Raw genomic sequence first — 20,013 nt, forward strand, 5'->3', positions numbered from 1 at the left:
ATACATTCATTCATTTTTCATTTCATTTCATTTATTTTAAACCACTGATATGAGCATGTTTTTCGATATTTAACTCTGAAATTTCAGTCGTCAGCTCGATACAGTGCAGGTGGACAGTATTTTGGTTCACTGTCCTCAGAGCATTCCCTAACGAAATGATTACTTATTTAGATGCAAAGCTCCCTTCCCAGAAACAATCTCTTGGTCACGCAGACCTTTGCTGTCATCACTTTTTACTGGCATTTATTTCTTCAGGAGAAATAAATGGTCTCAGTGTCTCATTTAGAATTAAGTTATTTGTCAATTACAGTCGCGCGCGATACATTAACACCCCTTTCCCCGCACTCTCAAAAATCTGTTCCTGTAAGCAATTTAATTAGTGTCTTCTTGTCCTTTGTCACTGCATGTGACCTCTCTCCCTCCCTCCGTCCCTGTTCTCCCGTTGCCAATAATCCTGCCTGTCTGACTGACCCCTCCCCCGTCCTCGGAGCAGGACACGCTACTATGAGGCCTATATTAGGTATGTGTTCGACGACTTAACAGAACTTAATTTACAGTTGCTGTTGTAATTGTTGTTTTTGTTGTTGGTGTCATGAACACAGTCCCAACAAAAAGAGCTTACTTCTGTCACTTTCAATACCTCCAACAAACAGCAACTGAAAATAATTGCTCTGTATATAATATTGACAAGTTTGCACAGATCAACGTTTGGCTTATTGTAAATCTTTGCCATTTCGATGTCAGGTCGGAAAGCGGCAGTGGGCTCTACCCCACCATTCGTCGAGAGGAGCCGGGGGGCGGGGACAGCAATGACGACCGAGGTTCAGGAGAGTACTACAGCGGGGAGGAGTTTCACGAAGATGACATCATGCTGACAAGGGACAGGTACCGTGACGGCCTTGACTTGGTGCATCACTGGCAACATGCTCACCATACGCACCTTTACACTTACTGCAACTGACAACACGGAAAAAATGTCTTTGGCTGGATCACTCTGATAAGAGAGTTTCTTACCCCTTGTTTCACAGGTTGTCCAACAAGGACCAGCATGATGTGGAGGAAGACTTTGACCTTGAGGTTTCCAGGGCCGAACACCAGCACGATGGTTACTATGACGATGACCAACAGCCGATCTATGGAGATAGCAGTAGGCCGCCCAGGAAATGGTTTTTACCCTCACCTCAAGGTTTATTTACATTTCTTTTAGGATTTTAGTTGAGTTATTGAGAAGTGTTGAGATTTCCCGACACTGCCATATTTAATGTGCGACAGCTTTACATCATCCATACAGTACTGGTGACTCAATAATATATTCATAATAATGATGATTATTGATTGATAATAAACTGGGCTGATCCATTCGATGTTGACTAAACCAGGTTGTGTTACTGTCGTTCAGATTCAGTTTATTGTAGCTGCCCAGCACAAGTGCTCATGGAGTGCAAGTTATATTGCCATGTTGGACATATGTTTTTAACTTGTAAAATATGCTTTTCTGTTTTGGATCTAGTTTAGTTTTTTGGAGGATTTTCACAGTATTTATTTATCTGTACGTAACCAGAGTTCACAGATAATAACAGATAGCGTTGGGTCCTTGTGTGTTCTCTCAGCCACCAACAGGCCGACATTCAGTTTTGAGTGTCTTCGCAGAAAAGGTAGTGAGGATGAAGCTCCTCCCTCTCCGTCCTGCACTGCTCTTCCACTACACCTGGTGCAGCAACAGGTACACACACACACACACACACACACACACACACACACACACACACACACACACACACAGAGTCATAACAACATAGTCACAAAGGTAGGAATATCACCCGTTAGACACCTGTGTCGTCTCCCTTCCCTGAAACGTCACCTTTCTTCTTCCTTTTCATGACCTGTGAACTCCGACCTCAGGTGATGGCGGTGGCCGGTCTCGATGCCAGTCGAATTCACCACTTGTCTCCCGCACGGTCGCTTCGCTCTTGGGCCACGCCTCCTGCCTCACCCATCAGCCATGATTGCTCGCCCAGCTACACACCACTCATACAGGTCTGAGTGTAATAAGACTCCACATTTCAAGATAAACCAGAGGTCTAAAGTGATTGTTAGAAGTGTTTGTGTTGTTCCTGGTTTATTGTTATTTCAGTGCAGCGATCAGTGGAACCACACTAAAGTGCTGAGCAAACATTTGCTAATAACTGGTTTAGTAAAATACAATTTAAAAAAGGACAAGGCTAATTTGATTGCTTTAAAAAAAAAAAAAATCAGCATCTCTATCAGTGTCTTGCGAAAAAAACATGCAGTCCACTTTTCAGGTGGACTGGCGCAGTTCCGGCAGCGTCGGTAGCATCCCGGCAGCAGTAAAGAGGAGTTTGTGGTACACAGACGGCCGGGACGGTCCTCCCAGTCGCAGCCAGTCTCCGTCACACCTGCAGTTACCTGCAGAGAGCTGCTCACGCTTCTTGCAGAAGAGGGGCAGCGCCAACAGTCTGGTGGAGGCTGTGAGTAAAATACTACTGCTCTGGGACTGATAACATTCAATGGAGGAGATAAAAATCCCAAAATTTCATAGTCATTCTCTCATGTGTATAATATCATTATGAAATAACCTGCTGATAATTGTTTTCATTAATTGTTTAATCTACGAAAGGTCAAAAAAATAATGTCCAATGACAAATGAATTTAATGTCATCTAAACAGCACATTGATTGTTCGAGCTCTAAAGAAATGAAAAGAGTTATCAAGTATTCTTCTACAATTTAGTTGTATTTTAGTGTGAATTAATGGAAAAAAAATCATTTTTCTTTCTTGCTGTTCTCAGGTGTTGATCTCCGAGGGTCTGGGGAAATATGCCAGGGACCCCAAGTTTGTGTCAGCAACCAAACACGAAATTGCAGACGCCTGCGAGATGACAATCGATGAGATGGACAGTGCCGCCAGTAACCTGCTGAACGGCAGTATGGACAACAGCAACAGTGGGGAAATGGGGAACGACAGTTCGGACCAGCATGCCACCGCGCATCTTAGAGACCGCAGTATCCGTGACTACAGTGACGAGGAGCCGTACGTAGCTGTGAAATGTGAGGAGGACCTAACGGACGAGATGATATGCATCACATCGCTATAGCAGCGGCTCACACAGGATTATATAGGTTTTTTCAATTGAATTTCTACTACTGAGGGATGTCTCTGTTCAAGAGCATCCTGCAACTGGCAGAAGATGTGAAACACGGATGGATAAGAGAACAAAGTGCCTTGTTTTCTCGTTCTGTGGAGTGGAGAAATGAATGGATTTATGGAAGAGCTGAGATACTTTCCAGGTCGCCTGTCATTAAGCAGGGATTAAGGATAATTCCTAAAGTTTTTTTCTTTTCTCTCTTCATTATTGACAGTGGAGTGATGGAGCAGAATAACCTGGCAGCCTCACAAAGTAAGCCCACAACTCATGAAGTCAAGTTCCCAACAACATCTACAGCTGAAAGCCTGACAGTTTGGCCCAATACGGGAGGTTTAGATGCAGTAACGATAATGTGATTACATGTGTGTTCAAGCTGTAAGTTCCTTACGTGACATTTTTATTGCTCCGTACTGCATCCATTAGCTTCTAAATGAAACAGCAACCCTGATGGCTTTAGCTGGAGGGTGTTTTGATCCATACTGAGAGAACAGTTCTGGGATTATGGGTCTGTCATTGTTTTGCTGCACTGTCATGACACATAAACTAGGTGGTTATTCCATTTCCATTTCCATTTAGAGCATTTAGCAGACACTTTTGTCTAGAGCGACTTACAGTAATTCATAGATACACTCATGGTGGTTGCTGCATGCCGTGCAAGGTGCCGACCAGCGCATCAGGAGCAGTTTTGGGGTTTAGCGTCTTGCCCAAGGACAGTTCGACATGCAGACCAGGGGAATCGAAACCAGCCACCTTCCGAGAACAAGACGCTGGCTCTGCCCCTGAGCCACAGCCCCACTATTCCCACATCATTAACTCAATATGACCATCACAGAAAGTGCGTCACTGTTCTAAACACTTACAGAATTCACTGTAATTTAAACGTGCTGCATCAGACCTCATACATTAACTGGAAAGCTGACTTTTAGAGAGCATCCATCCTGTTCTCCAGAAGCAGTGACAGAGCAGTGAGTGGTACAATCTGTTGGAGTGATGGAGAGCATCACAGTGATCTCAGAGAGTGGAGCTGGCTTTGCGAAGCTGCTTCCAAGATTCAGATGAGCTTCATGTATATAAATAATGTGTGATTTTAACCTTTAGCACTGGCAGTTCTGATCTGCTGCTGGTCATTTACGCTACATTTTGGCCTCGAAATAACACAAAAAATGTGATAAAAGCATGATGACCCCCAAGATCCAAAGCAATCACAGCCACTGGGTATGAATCTGGGAGCTGCTCTGGGCTCACAGTTGGGGTTTTTCAGGGTTAAACGTTGCTTGTCTCAGTACTTGACTTGAAAAAGAAATCACATATCAATGAAAAAAAAAAGACTTTGTCCTCAGGCATATCCCTCTGTGTCACGCGCATGGCGATATGATGCAGAGAAATATACTGCAAGTCCTTCACCCTTTACACCAAGTCTCTTTAGACTGACTTAATTACTTTAAACACGTTGGAAGTAAAGGCGAATTTTGGATGGTACCACAGTGTCACAGGCCCTTAACTTTTAATCAAGCCCCCTTCAAAACTGTGAGAAGACCGTTTCATTGTAAGAAACTCACTGAGAATATGCAATGATTCACTTCACTCAGACCTGCTGCCAACCGCTTTAAAGGAATGACAGCATAGTGGAAATATTTATACCTCTGTATGACACGCACACTACAATGGTGTGGCTCATTAGTCTCATCAATCTGCTGCATTAGACTTGTTTTGAATTCCTCATCTGCAAAGAAAAACATAAGACAACCATGACGATCCAGAGGATCATGACTTGTGACATCATCTGTCTGATGTTAGACATGTTTTACTGGTAAACTGTTCCTTCGCCTCCATAAATCACACGTCACATTTGATAGGTTTCATCTGGTAAGCAGTCACAAGACAAATTTACTGTTTTTCAACAGCTTAGTGTGTATATATAAAGCCACAACATGTAGGGAAACCATTCTGTCCAGGTTTTCTCAACAACATATGAATTCAGTATGTTGTCGCTGGGTGTACATAATGTGTTTTTGGAATGAAAGCATTGATGTTAGCTGTTGCCTTTTATGTGTGTGATTTTCTTTTTGTTCCAACACCAGTTTAAGGGCACTAGATGTCCTGAACAGCTGCTGTCCGCGAAGGTGAGAACCTCACAACCAGCTCGTAGATAAAAACACTGAGGAGAAGCAACGAGCTCTCAGCTGCTCCTCTCACTCCACACACCAGTGTTTGTCTACCACTGCCAACCGTAATCATGTCTTCAGGTCAACTTTTTACACAGCAACACCGGCTGGTGGCAATCTTGTTTCTCTCTCTTTTTTTTTTCTCTCAATCGAAATACTGTTGTCAGGGCAACATGTTTGTTCTGTGCAATCAAAGGGCTCCTTCAGATGTCAAACCAAAACAAGGGATAATTAGGTGCATTTACACACACATCCAATTCAGATACTAGTTCAGGTACTGTATATATCGATATCTTTCCATTTTTACATTGATGAAATGTACCAGGGCTGCAACTACAGATCATTTAATTGTCAATTATAACCAGTTATAACAGGTTATAATAAATAACTCAGTGTTTCCCCAAAAGCCAATCTGATGTCGTCAAAAATCTTATTTTGACAACCCAAAGATATTCAGTTCACTGTCATAGAAGAATAAAGAAACCAGAACGTCTCCACAGTCAAAAAGCTGGAACCAGAGTTTTCTTTTTACTTAAACTGATTATCAAAACATTAAGCGATTAATTTAATACTTGACAGCTAGTGGATTAATTGTTGCGGCTCTAAACTTGACACCAGATCTTGTGTACAATTATAACTAAAAGGCTGATGCCAATATATAAAAAAAAGACAGTTCTTCGTTGTGTTTGTCGCATACAGATAACACAGATATGAAGATGAATTTAAACTACAGCTGGATCTGAGCTGGTATCTGGAATATGTACTGTCAATGCACTCAGTCCTTCTTCTCTCCAGATATATACAGGTTTCAATCGCCAATGAATTATGCATTTTCTGACTGCATGAAAATTGTTTAATTAAGACTTTTAACACGTTATTACCTCTGTAACTATCCAGGTGTGTTGGTTAACATGTCAGGGAGACTGTGGCAAAGGATGCATCGGAACAAAATTGGCAAAAGACATTTAAAGTAGTAATAATGTCATGTAAATTCTGCAGTGATTGATCTGTTTGGCATGGATTATGAGCTATAATGGTTAATGGAGGCAACAATCTCAGTGTCTGGCTGACAGATGATCTCTTGAAGGTAGTTCCCCCGAAATCTGACAACCAACTGAAGATAAGCATCAGTAATCACACAATTACTGCTTTAAAACATCTCTTCATTTTGTGTAAATTCAGTTTTAAGGTTTTGGAATCTAATGACCTTTTAAAAAAGATTTCAGAGCACCTCAAGAGCCATATTACACACATGCTGCAAATCCCTCTGAAACATGTCTCTGAGCAGGTGATGCTGCAGCATCATGCACTGTCAGACGGTGGTTTCTCTCAACACCAGACCCTCCCGCTCATGAGTCAGCCATGTTTTCAGTAGCTATTACCACAGATTGATGACAGGGAGAAACTTGTACTAATTACCAGATTGAACCAGTTTTTTTTTTTTTTTTTTTTTTCATGACAACTCAATTAGTCACAACAGAGACTACCAGAGGGAATAATCATCTGCGGTTCATCCACAGCACAATTATCCAAACTGACTAAAATGTAGACTTTTATCAAAACAAACGTAACGACAACACAAAGCTTTGTTGTGCAACTGACAGCTTTATTTTTTTGTACTGTTCCACTGCTTTACAGATGAAATGAGAACAATGTATAAAATCTGTACAGATTGTAAAAAGTAAGTGATGAACTTGAAGATCTCTGCTTTCTACCCACCTGTTGTATGGAAATTAAAAAATATATAGCTCTATCTACTTTGTAGCACAAGTACTAGTACCTTCTAGATTTTGTACCAATGGAAAACAAAAACCCTGTTTTGTACATTTGAATTCTTGCCTGAAATGCACCTGCTGAGATTTTTTGTAAGGATCACTGAATAAAGTGACGAGGACAAGGTCAGGACGGTCTGAAGTGTTTGTTTACAATCAAGAAAGAAACGGGCAAACATACAGACCTTTCACGATCATTTTCCCTTTAAGTGTTACTGATTTAAACATTCAAGTCATATCGTATAACGCTGCATATAATGTAAACAATAATTGTCACAGTAATAAAGATACTTCATAGTGTAGTGTAAAGCTTAATAATAATGATATAATAATACTCATGTATTCTGGCACTGAGCGGTTTCATTAGAGCTGACAATAGACAAAAAATTATTATGATAATCTAAAAGCTAAAATCTCCTCAAGGCCAATGTGAATCGTTAGAAGACACTTCATCACTTCATACTGCATTTACATTGATTCACAGTGACATCAGAGAATAATCATCTTACATGCGCCAATGGTCGTCTTCAAAAGCTTTTTTTGTAAACATCCACAGTACATTAAAAAAATATACACGCACAAGTATGCTTTAGTGTATATTTTACATCAAGAGTATTAAACAAAGTTGTATGTGGGGAGATTTGATAATGTGAGCTATAATGTGGATTTAACACTACTTGGATTGAACAGCTACTGGACCGGCCTGAACAAAAAGGTTGATTAAAACCTAAGATGCATATCAAATAAAAGCCGTCACATCACGATGGACCTCACACAGAGGTGAGGTCATGACTATGACTATGACTGTGATATGAAATCAGTTTTTTGGGCTCAATGCAAAAACACAGCTGCGGCTTTGTTTAAGTCTGACTGTCCTCATTCATCCTCCGCTACTCTTTTCAGCAACAATGGCCGTTTGCCAGGGTTGCTAGGAAACGAAATGTGTGAAGAATGGGCTTGACCGTGTTTCTCTGCTCATATATCTGTGAGGCATTTTATCTCTACTGTGTTATGCCGGCAGATTCAAGAATGACACAAATAAGGATTTCACAACATTTCTGTGTTAGCGTCAGGGCTGCAGACTGACGGCTTGAATCCAACCATGACTAAACTGACACTAGTATGTTTATTTAGTTTTTTTGGTTTTAAACAGACGGTTCTCCCGAGAATCAAAATTACATTCTTCTGACCTGTAGTTCTATTTATTCATCTAGATTGGTTCGCTCTGAGTTGGTGGAATCTTGAGATACTGGCGTTGGAGACGAAGGCCTTCACTTGAAAATAATACACCTGGATGTCACTCGGCTTGTGGAGAACAGAAGAAAAAAAGAACAGCAATGTGTCCTCACAGATATCATGACCTGGTTGCTCAAAACAGTCCACAGCCCTTAATTTAAGCAGTTTAATGTGGGAACGCGGTATCCCCACGCAGAAGGAGGTGCATCTGCCCATGGGCGAGAGGCTTGTGCTTGTTACAGTGCAGGTTGTAAACAATAATGGTGTCCTCCACAGATCTGAGCTGTAACGTCAGCTAGCTTAGTCAGCTTAAATGCACACCATATATCCATGAACAGATGCACTCTTCCTTCTGCGCAGTGATACGGAAAGAAAAAAGTTCCTGCATGAAATTGCTCAGAACAACATCTTTGGGTCGTCTTGAGGAGCCGGGTGAAGATTTCTGGAAAGGAACATTGTTTTTTGGGGCGCTTTGAGCACCAAAAGCCAGGCGCCATCTAGTGCCATTATATTTAAGAGAAGACAGACATCTCTGCAGCCAGTATCTCCACAACCTGTCCAGTCCCACCGAAACAATCTAGATGGATAAATAAGCACTACAGGTAAGGATGGGATAGGTAGGATTTTTGATTTTGGGGTGAGCTGTCCCTTTAGAATCCACGCTTGAACTAAATTGCTAGTGAGATAGCATCATCAGATTTAAGTAAATTCCTACAGCGAGACCAGCAGAGTTTGAGTCCTGATGAGAACAAATCAGATCACAGAAAACAGAACATTTCTTTCCAAACAAATGAGATATGTTAAACTTGACACAGCACCTTTGTTATCAGCTCATTTGCTTAGCATTGCTTCTGCAATGAGTGACTCACGGTGTTACATGTTTCCACCTCTTTTTTTTTTTTTAACTTCTTGCTGCAAAACTGTTGAAACAGCATGTTTTCAGGACGTTATGATGGCTGATCTGACCAGACACAACAAAAACTGCTGCTCAGACTGTTTTGGTAAACTGTCTGCATGAAAATGCAGGTTTGCTGATAATCAGTAAGACAACGAGTGCAGCAGCAATAACTCACACTTTGGTGGTGAGAAGGAAATTTGACGAGATACGATCTACACAGGCTGATGTAAACACCGTGTAGAAAGTTATCGGGGGAAAGGAAGCGTCTAAAAACAAGGTCAAATAAAAGCAAATAAAGATGAGTCAAAGTGTTTAGCTGTCTTAGTGCTGTGACCAGAAGTCCAAATTTCAAGTTTCTCTGAAACTAGAGAAACATTCCACACATTCTGTGCGCAGTGGAATTTAACTGGAAAGCTTGCCACACTTCATCATCTCAGGATAATGACGTGTGTTTGGAACTTTATGCGAGCAAAGTCTTATATAAGACGGCGTTTTACACAGATTCTTGAGAAATTGGATAAAACAGTTCAACAACAAATATAATATCAAGAAATCTAAAGTTATATGTTGATAGAGCAGGGTCAATCATACAATATTTCGGTGCAACCTCCAGCGTTTGTACTTTTTTGGTGAGATACGCTTTTCCCCCGTCTTTACTTAGTGTTTGTCAACACCGTCAGACACCATAAAAAGCTTATCATTCTTATTGATTTAGGCTTACATAGATTCGGAGCTTATAAAGTTTTATGTCTATACCATAAATGCACATAAATTCTATTAAATGTTAAATATTCACTTTTGTTTCTGTTTTTTTTTCAACTTCATGTGCAATTTTAGAGACTCTTACATCATGCAACTTTTATAACAAGCATTAGATAAACAAAATAAGAATTAGAAAAATACATTTTTTTTCACTTTAAAGGGAGTATTACTTGTGAACTAATTCATTAAAATAAAAAGAAAGGCCATTTGACAGTACTGACTCAGACCTGACAGTGTTGACTTGGAGCTGCTGGTGGTGACTGAGCCCCAATTCCAACAATTTCAACACTCAAGTCAATGTTGCATTGAGGAATATTAATTCAAGCATTATCAAATACATATAAATTGACAAATATTAATATTTGACTGGCATTAATGCCCTCATATGGATTCTTTGACTTGAAATGTGTTAGTTTATTCATGATTTAACACAGGATTTTAATCATTATTATCAGAGTGCCTCTGAATCCTTTCAGACTGTCAATGAAAACGTAGGCCATTGTGGGCTAGACAGTCATTATTTTTCATTTACATCATAATACTTTGAAAACATTTTGAATGAGAGCTGCGGAAGAGCATGGGCTTGCTTTGACCCATGAGTACCGAGTACTACTGGCTTTTTTGACCTTGTTACAATTAGCGAACTTAGAGGGTGGAAAGGAAGTCCTCGGAAATATAGTTGACCATGTGGGTGCCTGTTTTTATTGCTTTATCATAAACATGAAACTAGAGAGACTAGAGACACATTTTGACTTTCCGCAAAATAAGAATAAATGTAGTTGAAAATTCACTGCTTTTAGTTTTAAGGATGTTTCGTGCTCCTTCATCTGAAATTGGTGTTATTCATTTTACATCAAAATTATAAACAAACATATGTAAAAAATGTTAAAATTGTGCAAAAGACCCACAGATGATCAACTATGATTATTCTAAAAAAGAGTATGGGATTCAAGTGACTTTTCTTCATGGACATGTTTTTGCCAAAGTCTCAAGAATCAGTGTTATGTCAGAGTCTTGTGTTGTTCATAAGACATGAACATTTAAACATGTTGAAGTTGGCGAATTGCTCATTCATCAACAAGTTCAGACCAGACAAATTAGGGCCATTACACTCACAGTGGCTTTGCGATTGCTCAGCACTCATGTTGTGTCATCAGGGAGTGTCAGGAGCCCACTCGGACTTCATCAATGTATACACTCAGAACAATGAGGCAGGAGAAAACAACTTCTGGTATGGTTGTACATCATACTAAGGTAGTAATGGCTCAATCATATCATGTGCCTGTTAAAGGGCAATTCCGGTATTTTCATATGGTTGTTTCCTCGTCTAGTCTCATCCAGATGGTCAATATAAGTTAATATTCAGCCACCTTACTAAGACACTTGATGTTTAATTTGTCGCCTCTCTGTTTGTGACTTAGAATGTAAAATAAAATGATTCCAGATGTAAACTCCTACAACATTATTGCATTTGACTTACATTGTGTAGGTCAGCCCATCATAGATGCTCTTCATCATGTTGTAATCAAACGAAGGACAAAACAATAATATCTCAATCACACACATAATAAACTGTTCAATGCTCTTGCTTGCTTGATACCTGATTGTGTTTTGATCTGTGTCCGACCCATTTACTTCTGTGTTCCATCTCATCTCTGCGTGTTGAGTGTCGCAGGTCGGTACACAGGAACACCTGGGTCAGAGAGAGGAGGGCGACCTCTGATGATGTCAGCGGCCTTCTCTGCCATCATGATGGTCGGAGCGTTCAGGTTGCCACTGACGATGCTGGGCATGATGGAGGCGTCGACCACGCGCAGCCGCTCAAGGCCGAGAACCCGCGTGTTCGAGTCAACCACTGCCATCGGGTCGGATGGCGAGCCCATCTTGCAGGTGCAGGACGGGTGGTAGGCGCTGTCAGCTTTCCGGCGGACAAAGGCGTCGATGTCGGCGTCTGATTGGACCTGAGGACCGGGCTGGACTTCGGGACCACGGAACTCATCGAAGGCCTTCTGGGCGAAAATCTCTCTGGAGAGTTTGACACTCTCTCTGAACTCCCACACGTCCATATCTGACAGGAGAGATGAAAGATGAGAGGACGAGGACAATCAAGAACTAGCAGAGCAGATGCATAGACCTCGTGCTGTATGAAAAGACTAATGATTTTTTAGAAAGCATTTATTCCTGGAAGATGGAATTAATCGAATGTATTAATCTATCTCAATTCACAGTTCAGTGGCTGAATCTTACCGTTGGAGAGATAGTTTGGCTGCAGGATCGGGTGATCCAGAGGGTTGGCGCTCTTTAGCCTCAGCCAGCCGATGCTTGTGCTTCTCATTGGTCCGACATGAACCTGCAACACAAACATTTTGTTTCATGTCCTACACTCAAACATGGACATATTCCAATTTTGGCCTACAGTCTCTGGATGAGAAAAAGGAGGCACAAAAAAACCCCCAAAAAAAAACAATAAAGACAGATTATTTCTTTATTGAGATGGGAGGAAGAGTTTTTATTTTAAGGTTTATTGGAATACAATAAACAGAACAGCGTTACATGTTTTGGAAAGGCTTTTTGGCCATAAATTTATCAATAAAAAGTGTGAACCGAGCGTCTCGATAGCTGAATTATTAAGGCTTGTGCTGCCGGTTCAGTTCCGGTTCAGTCTTTATCTTGTGTGTCACACCCCTCTCTATCTCCTGTTTCCTGCCTGCCTCTTCACCTGCCACTTTATATAAAGGCAAAAAATGCTGAATAAGTTACAGCACATTTACTCTAAACTTCCTATGTGCAATGAAAAACTGATTTAATCTGTGTAATCTGTTCCATTTGTCAGATACACAGATCAAATCAATTTCTTAATAAAACTTATTCCTGGAAAACCCCTGAATTCAGACTGCTATTTTAGAAATAAGGCGAGTGGAGAAGGTTAACCACCCACTATGCGTTTCTGAAATCATGACACCCAACGGCACATTCTGTAACCACAGATAACCCCCTGATCACTTTGCTGGTGTGATATTTCCCTGATAAAATTTTTTATTATATTTTTTTGCTGGATGGAGAGTTTACTTTTAAAGATGCCTTTTGGAGCAGTTTAATAGAATCATAAATTACAAGGGTTGTATTTCATAATCTGATCATAATCATCTTCATTTAGTGCCAAAGAGGGTAAGTTTCTCCGAATGAAGCTATAAATAACATCACTGTGCTGTTCTCAGGAAACTTCCTGGGAGCTCCAGGTGGTTAATCAATTGTTTGACTGTGGTTTTCCATGGAAAGGACAGTGTATCAACGCTCCTTTGTGACTCCTGCATTGTGTGAGAGTCTTATCTTCAGTTTCAATGAAACACAATCACCACAAGACACACTTCCCTGTGCATTAAAACAGAACCACAATCCTACATCCTGGAAGCTGCCCCTAACACACACGTACACCATGTCAAGTCAAAGCCATATACCTGTGTAATGACAAAACAGCAATTGAACAAGTCACACACACCTGATATGCCTCTATCTTCGAGGCAACTCGTCCGTGGTCGATGACTTGCGAGGGCAGGAAGTGAAACTGGATGTCGGGGTGTGTGACGTGTGGCCGACTGCGGATGAACCCTCCGCTCTCCAAGTGGGCTGTTGCTCCGTAACCTGTGGGTGGGATGGTGGGACACTGCGTCATGTGTGGGTCTTTAGTTATGATGAATGTATTTTGTGTTAGTAATTTATGAGCAGTTGTGGACCGTCCTTGTTGTGACATCACCATACACCAGCTCAAGATCTGTATTCTGTGCTAAGGTCTCATGTTCTAATGAAGGAAGCGGTTAAAAAGAGCCCTATACTTACCGTAGGGATCATGTTGTGACCCACACTGTGATTTACAAACTGTTGCTAAATACTAATTGTTTGCATGTGCTGAGTGCACTGGTCACATGCTATGATGCATCAACAGGTTGTGTTTATAACAGTGAGATAGAAAGGCAAAGCCCCAACTGACATTTCCTGTCTGAATAACAAGCAGAGATTAAAGGGATAGCTCAGGTTTTTTGATATGGTGTTGTATAATGTACTTATCCCTAGTCAGTGCATTACCTGAGTTCAGGGGTTAAAATATAGCAGACACAAAAACTGATATTTTTGTAGAACATTCAGGAGAATGTTGTCATATGTGTGCGTGTGTGTGTGTTGGTGCCTTTGGTTACCAGTGAACATCGTGAGCCACTCCAGGCCTATCTTGACCATGGTGAAAGGTTTCTGGGCCTTGTACAGGGTGATGGGCTGAGTGCACTGCTGCTGGACATACAGCTCCAGATGATCCTGCAGGTTACTGCCAACTCCTGAGAAACAGCCGAAAGAAGAAGAGACATGAATGCAATGCATTCCAGGTGTGGTCTGTCCAGTTCAAACAGGGAAAAATGAATCTGTAATAATTGATATGTTCGATATGTGCTTATTTTATATAACTCTATAGAACTTCCATCTTCAGTTTATACAATCAAATATTTCTATTTTCCATTGTCGTGGAAATGTAGCGTTTTAAATGTTTACATGTCCTTTTAAGGCCACAAAACGTACCCGGTAAGTGCTGGACCACAGGGATATCCAGTTGTTTCAGGTCATCGGCGTTTCCCACACCAGACAGCATGAGAAGCTGAGGGGAGTTGATTGCCCCTCCACTCAATATCACCTCTTTATCTGCAAACACCTGAAGAGAGAGCAGTAAAACTAATGTGTAAATCATTGAACAAAACTGAGAGCCTAGAGGCATACTGGAGGCTCAGTGGTTAGGAATAGCAGTGCTATCAGATTTTGGCTGGTTGAAAGGAAAAAAAATGAACCTAATGCGATTATTTTTGACGGATACTGTGTTTGCGAAATGAGTCATGATGTTAGTGGTAAAGGTCAGCTTTGCACTTCATTTTCACTTAAAAAAAAGATATATAAAGATTACAATGTGGTTTACGCTGGAGTTTGTTCCAAACAAGCATGTTTTATTTACAACTGGAGAACATAACAATAATGATAGTAATACATTTTATTTATGTTTGCTCTTTTCATGATGCTGAAAGACAACTTCAAGAACGAAATCAACACATTGAAAACATGTGTGGAAAAACAGTATCCTCTGAGAATCGTAACAGTTCTGAACAAGTGAGTTTTGATTGGTGATATAAATGTGATTTTCAGGCTGGGGCATCTCTGTAGTACAGCAATGCTTCATTAACAATGGTATGTTGTCACACATTTCACTTTTATCGAAAAAGGTTCCAGCTCCTGTGATTGGGTTGTTGCACAAGGCCAAACTGATAATATACATAATACTTCTAAGTGCTCAAAAGCATGAGGAGAAGTCATTTCATTTTATTCTACTTTACGTGATCCATGATGCTGAAGTTAAAATGTTGTCCTATCTATGTTCAGAATGAAAATTCATCTGAATTGATCCAAATTTCATTGACATTTTTAAAATCAAGTTAACGAGATAGTTCGCGAAAGTCTGAACATAAAAATACCAGAGGAAAAGTCTGGAGTTTGTCAAAGTCAGAGGGAAACATCAAGCTGCTGAGATATGTCCAATATGGACCAACTGACCAATGGACGATGGAGCTACACCGCTTAGTGAACCACACCGGATTGGTTAAGAACTAGTTTCACCTTTCACAACATAATTTTCTTTTGAAGGTCCAGTGTGTGTGGGTCAGAGGCATCTCACGGTGTGTCTCCATTATGGTGGTCACAAAAAACATTGAAAATGTGAAAGGCTCTCTCTAGAGTCCGTGTTTGGCTTGTCCATTCTGAGCTACTGTACTGGAGCAACAAGGTAGACTATGTGTTAAAGGACCTACTCCCTCTGTAGATATAAAAGGCATATTCTAAGGTAACAAAAACACAGGACCTTATTTTCAGGTCATTATACACTAAAGAAAACAAATTTATGAAAATTAGAATCTGTTTTTTGCTTATTGAATCCTATACACTGCATCTTTAGAACCATAAAATTCTCTCCACCTACCCTTTTCTTTTGTCCATCTTGTGTATACTCCACACCCACAGCACGGTTGCCATCAAACAGGATCTTCGTTGTCAGGCAGCGCACCTCCGTCTTCAGGTTGGGTCGACCTAGCGCAGGTCTCAGGTAGGCGCTGGCTGAGCTCCACCTCTTCCCTGGATAGATTCAGGCAATGAGACGTGGAGGATATTAAAGGGCTAGTTCATGTATAAATACTGCATCGATGTTAAAAGTGTTCCAAATGGTCTTTTGTTAATCATCTTTGGATCCTTTAATTCAAGTGGTCACTTTTTTTCTTGAACCTCTATGAACTGTCATATCCATCCAGCCGAGACCCTCCTGTTGGTACCCATTCATGTCGTCAGTGAAAGGGTATCCTGCCTGCTGCCCGGCCTCAATAAAAGCCTTGTGAAGGGGATGGTTGGTCTTCCCCCTCGACACATGAAGCGGTCCGCTGCCTCCCCGGTACCTACAGCACACACAACAAACATACGCTTGATGTGTCTAAAAGATAAGTGCAGTTCCATGTATAATCTAACTGAGGAAATCATCAAAAATGGTTATCAGTGATCAATACTACTAAGAGTAACCTTTCTGTGATCAGATAACTAGGAACATTTAATTTCTTCTCTTGCCAGCAATCACCAGTCAGAGCACGCGAATAGATAGTGATGGTGTTATCCATCAGGAGATACTTCATGCACAGCAGCACTTTTGATCTACAGTGATGATAGTGTGCTGTGATGCTCATGTGGCCAGTGTCTGCTAGATAAGATCTGCAAGTCAACAAACAACATTTCTGATCACCGGGGAAAAGTCTGTGGGACTGAAGCACTTAAGTTCCCCTCAAACTCTGTCTGAGCATGATAATATTGATTTGTAACTAAGCCAGAAGTTACTTCAAAGCCTTTGGATGTGTCCATATATTTTTGTTTGGTACCTGTTTTCTCCCAGCTCATGACACTGGGCTTTCTTGAAGTAAGGCAGACAGCGCTCGTACTCCCAGCCCTCCGCCCCCTCTCTCTGCCAGCGGTTATAGTCTTCAGCGTGTCCGCGGATGTACACCATAGCATTGAGCGAAGAGGACCCACCCCACACACGGCCTCTTGGCCAGTACAACACCCGATTGTCCATGTGGGCCTGAGGTAGAGTGTGGTAGTACCAGTTATACCTAAAAAAAAAGACAGCACAACATCGAAATTTAACAATCTGTTGACTTATCAGTTTGTTAACAACAAATGCAAAATGTGTTGTTCTGGACTAATAAATATGATTTATTTGTTAAAATCACACAGAAATATATAAATCCACTTTTCATTTATTGTGGCTTTAACAGCATAAAACCACTTTTGAATTTTTGATCACTGATTGAACAGATACCCCTCTTTCATATTTACAAAGACTGGAACTTAAGTAAATTGTATGTACGTAACACATTTTCTGCATTTGTGTTGAAGTACAATGTGGCTGCATCCACTTTGAAATAGTGTAGTGTTCTGTATGATGACAGACATAACTGTTCTATTCTGCACTGCAATAATTCAAGTACCGTACTTGTCATCACAGAGGTTGTAGGTCAGTGCAGCTGGCATGTGGATCTTCCATGACAGTCGTAAGCTGCCCAGCAGCATGTCTTTCGGCCCAGCCTCCAGCAGCAGCACAGACTCATGGACGTCCTCACTGAGGCGGTTGGCGAGAACGCAGCCGGCTGATCCCGCTCCAACAATGACATAGCTGTAGGAGGGTGTGTTCTGATTAGCTGCAGCGTTCAAATTAGCTGCTGTGGCACTGAAGTGTCTGTAATGGTTGAAGGAGGAGGAGTAGGAAATGGCCCGGCCCATGTTTCTGGTCCGGCGGTCAAATTGACATTCTGCCAAACAGGTGAACTGGCATCTGCCATCCTTCATAAATCGCCCTCGAGTCACAAATTGGCGGGCTCCAGTTCGGCCTAACATGAGCAAAGAGGACATCCTGGTTCTGGCAGGGTTTTCTTCATTCACTGTAAATCACAAAAACAAACATTGAAAGGGCGCACGTTGAAGAAAGTGAGATTCAAATGTATGTTTTGATTATAGAGCAAGTTTAGGAGCTTTACTGTGAAAGCATCAAAACGCTCAACCCACAGAGAAGTGCACACAGCCAGACTTCAGAAACTGTGCCTTTAAAACAAGTTGTCCGGATTTGCGTAAGACTGTGATGTCACAACTTTACAGTCACCACCCTCAGCAATGTCCACATCATGGCAATGGTTGCAAAAAAGTCTGCAAAGGTGTTGCCAAAACATGGTGGGTGGTGCCTGCTCGGGCCTTTGAGAACTGACCAATCAGAGCAGACTGGCTTGAAGAGACAGGGGTCCTTAAAATGACAGACCGTAATGTTGCATTCATGTGCTCCTTAGATGATCCCGAGTCAAATGTTGAATTAAGATTGAGTAAAGACGTGACATGAAATTAATTTTACATCATGCATATTTCGCAAATTTCCAATATGCCATGTTTTAGTGTTATATGATGTCAACTTGGCAGCTCATGTATCAAAATTTTCTCAGACTTTCCAAGCTGTTACTCCAATTTGAGGGGGTGTTCACATGAACACCAACACCACATGAACGCACCATAAACAAACAGAAAGTGAACAGGGGTGCTGCAGCAATGGACAGGATGAGGAAAATAATGTGTTTTTTTAACATTAAATCATTGAAACATTTTTGCTAGACATAAAAAAAATGTAATAAAATGAACCTGATAAAAAGCATAATATGGGGGCGGCTTAAGGACACACTGGGGAGGTTTAAGCTGGAATTGGAACTAGTATATCTGATGGTGTTGAATGAAATTTGAATGCCCAAAAGTAACGTTCGCTGTGTCTGCCGTTGTGCAAAGTAGGCCTATGCAAACTGGGGGATAGCAGGGACGCTTTTCGTTGACTTTGTTTTAATTATTAATCGAGCCACACCTTGCCCTTCTCATGGTCTCTACTCGATCCTGTTTAAATTACCAGCAGTTCAATGACCAACTAGACAATAGCTGACTTATATAGTCCGTTATTGGCCATGGTTAATTCACTGCTGTTAAGAGAGGATGATGTTTGTCTCTTAACTTTTGATTCTTCAAATGCTGAAATTATACTCATGACTCCAAGATTGTACGCTTGTGTGTGTGTGTGTGTGTGTGTGTGTGTGTGTGTGTGTGTGTTAGGGGTCACAGATCAGAGCAAAGCCTCCCGTAAACTATAATTATTATATTGAAGAGACTTTATGCCACAGGGAACGTGTGAACTTCTTCGTCTCCAGGAGAAGGCAGGACTATCTAACTGGGTCATCCGGACAGTGATGTCAATAAAACATTTTTATTGACAAGCTGGGCTCAGCAAACAGCACCAAATGCCGTTAAACACACTGTACCTGTAAAGGACCCTCTAAAAAAAATAGAGGCACAAACAGCTCGACGTGTTTTGCTTCCACATTTAATCCTTCAGTGTTCGTCTGAACTCAAATGTCTACGGTGAAAGGCCAACTTTCGCAACCGTTAGCTTATCAGTGTCGGCTGCAGCAGACACATTTCTGCTCGCCTGAAACACAATTTTTAAATGTTTACATCGCTTTAAAAGAAGCTGAAACTGAGTCTAACAGCTGCACGTAGTTCGACGTTGACGGCGCCGTCGAGACTTATCTTGTGGACCGTTATGTTCGTTCACTCGGATACATGTCACGGTTCCTCCGACGCTCGCAGCGACTCACGACATGTAAACAAGTGAGAAAACTTCACTAAGTGAGTTAAAGACGAGCCGAGCTGGTCCCAGAGCAGTTTGACGCCCGCACACATACACACAGAAAGACACCGGAAACAGTTGAGTTTAAACAGCACAAAATCTTACCTTTCTGTTTTCGCACTGCAGCTCCACTAAACCCAGCCTGCAGGGACACGACGCTGGGTTTAGCTTCCGATTCAGTTGAGGGGGAACTTAAGGAGAAACTGATCTGAGGCCGCTCAGGGCACATTTTACTGCCCACA

General features: G+C 41.3%; 2 protein-coding genes across 3 annotated transcripts in view; one reads left to right on the forward strand and one right to left on the reverse strand.

Moving 5' to 3' along the window:
* cacna1db (calcium channel, voltage-dependent, L type, alpha 1D subunit, b) overlaps positions 1–7,088 on the forward strand; it is a 95,783-nt gene extending 88,695 nt beyond the window's left edge. The window contains exons 45-51 of the mRNA XM_030423347.1: positions 494–520; positions 745–885; positions 1,029–1,186; positions 1,611–1,723; positions 1,903–2,037; positions 2,304–2,489; positions 2,810–7,088. Coding sequence (XP_030279207.1) covers positions 494–520; positions 745–885; positions 1,029–1,186; positions 1,611–1,723; positions 1,903–2,037; positions 2,304–2,489; positions 2,810–3,115 — 1,066 coding nt within the window. The 3' untranslated portion in view covers positions 3,116–7,088. The remainder of the gene's footprint in view (positions 1–493; positions 521–744; positions 886–1,028; positions 1,187–1,610; positions 1,724–1,902; positions 2,038–2,303; positions 2,490–2,809) is intronic.
* chdh (choline dehydrogenase) lies at positions 6,917–20,004 on the reverse strand. Of its 2 annotated transcripts, XM_030423349.1 has the most exons (11): positions 19,929–19,933; positions 19,877–19,897; positions 17,555–17,999; positions 16,941–17,171; positions 16,303–16,469; positions 16,004–16,155; positions 14,566–14,695; positions 14,193–14,327; positions 13,499–13,641; positions 12,247–12,349; positions 6,917–12,067 (listed from the first exon to the last, which is right to left on the reverse strand). In XM_030423349.1, exons 3-11 carry the CDS (start codon positions 17,968–17,970, stop codon positions 11,649–11,651), a joined length of 1,896 nt encoding a protein of 631 aa, XP_030279209.1. In that variant the 5' UTR covers positions 17,971–17,999; positions 19,877–19,897; positions 19,929–19,933; the 3' UTR covers positions 6,917–11,648. The 2 variants fall into 2 exon arrangements, with proteins under 2 accessions (XP_030279209.1, XP_030279208.1); XM_030423348.1 differs by having other exon boundaries at positions 19,877–20,004.
* Between the last annotated feature and the right edge of the window lie 9 nt (positions 20,005–20,013).

This window comes from Sparus aurata, chromosome 7 (assembly GCF_900880675.1).
Source record: "Sparus aurata chromosome 7, fSpaAur1.1, whole genome shotgun sequence".
Classification (NCBI taxonomy): domain Eukaryota; kingdom Metazoa; phylum Chordata; class Actinopteri; order Spariformes; family Sparidae; genus Sparus; species Sparus aurata.

What these genes read in the sequence shown, in the direction of transcription:
- chdh (XM_030423348.1), bottom strand. Translation starts at nt 20,000, where the DNA reads ATGTGCCCTGAGCGGCCTCAGATCAGTTTCTCCTTAAGTTCCCCCTCA. An exon ending in TGTGGTCCAGCACTTACCGG is followed by an intron (nt 14,328 to 14,565) that starts GTACGTTTTGTG and finishes GCTGTTTCTCAG; the next exon opens with GAGTTGGCAGTAACCTGCAG. An exon ending in GCCAAACTATCTCTCCAACG is followed by an intron (nt 12,068 to 12,246) that starts GTAAGATTCAGC and finishes CTCTCCTGTCAG; the next exon opens with ATATGGACGTGTGGGAGTTC.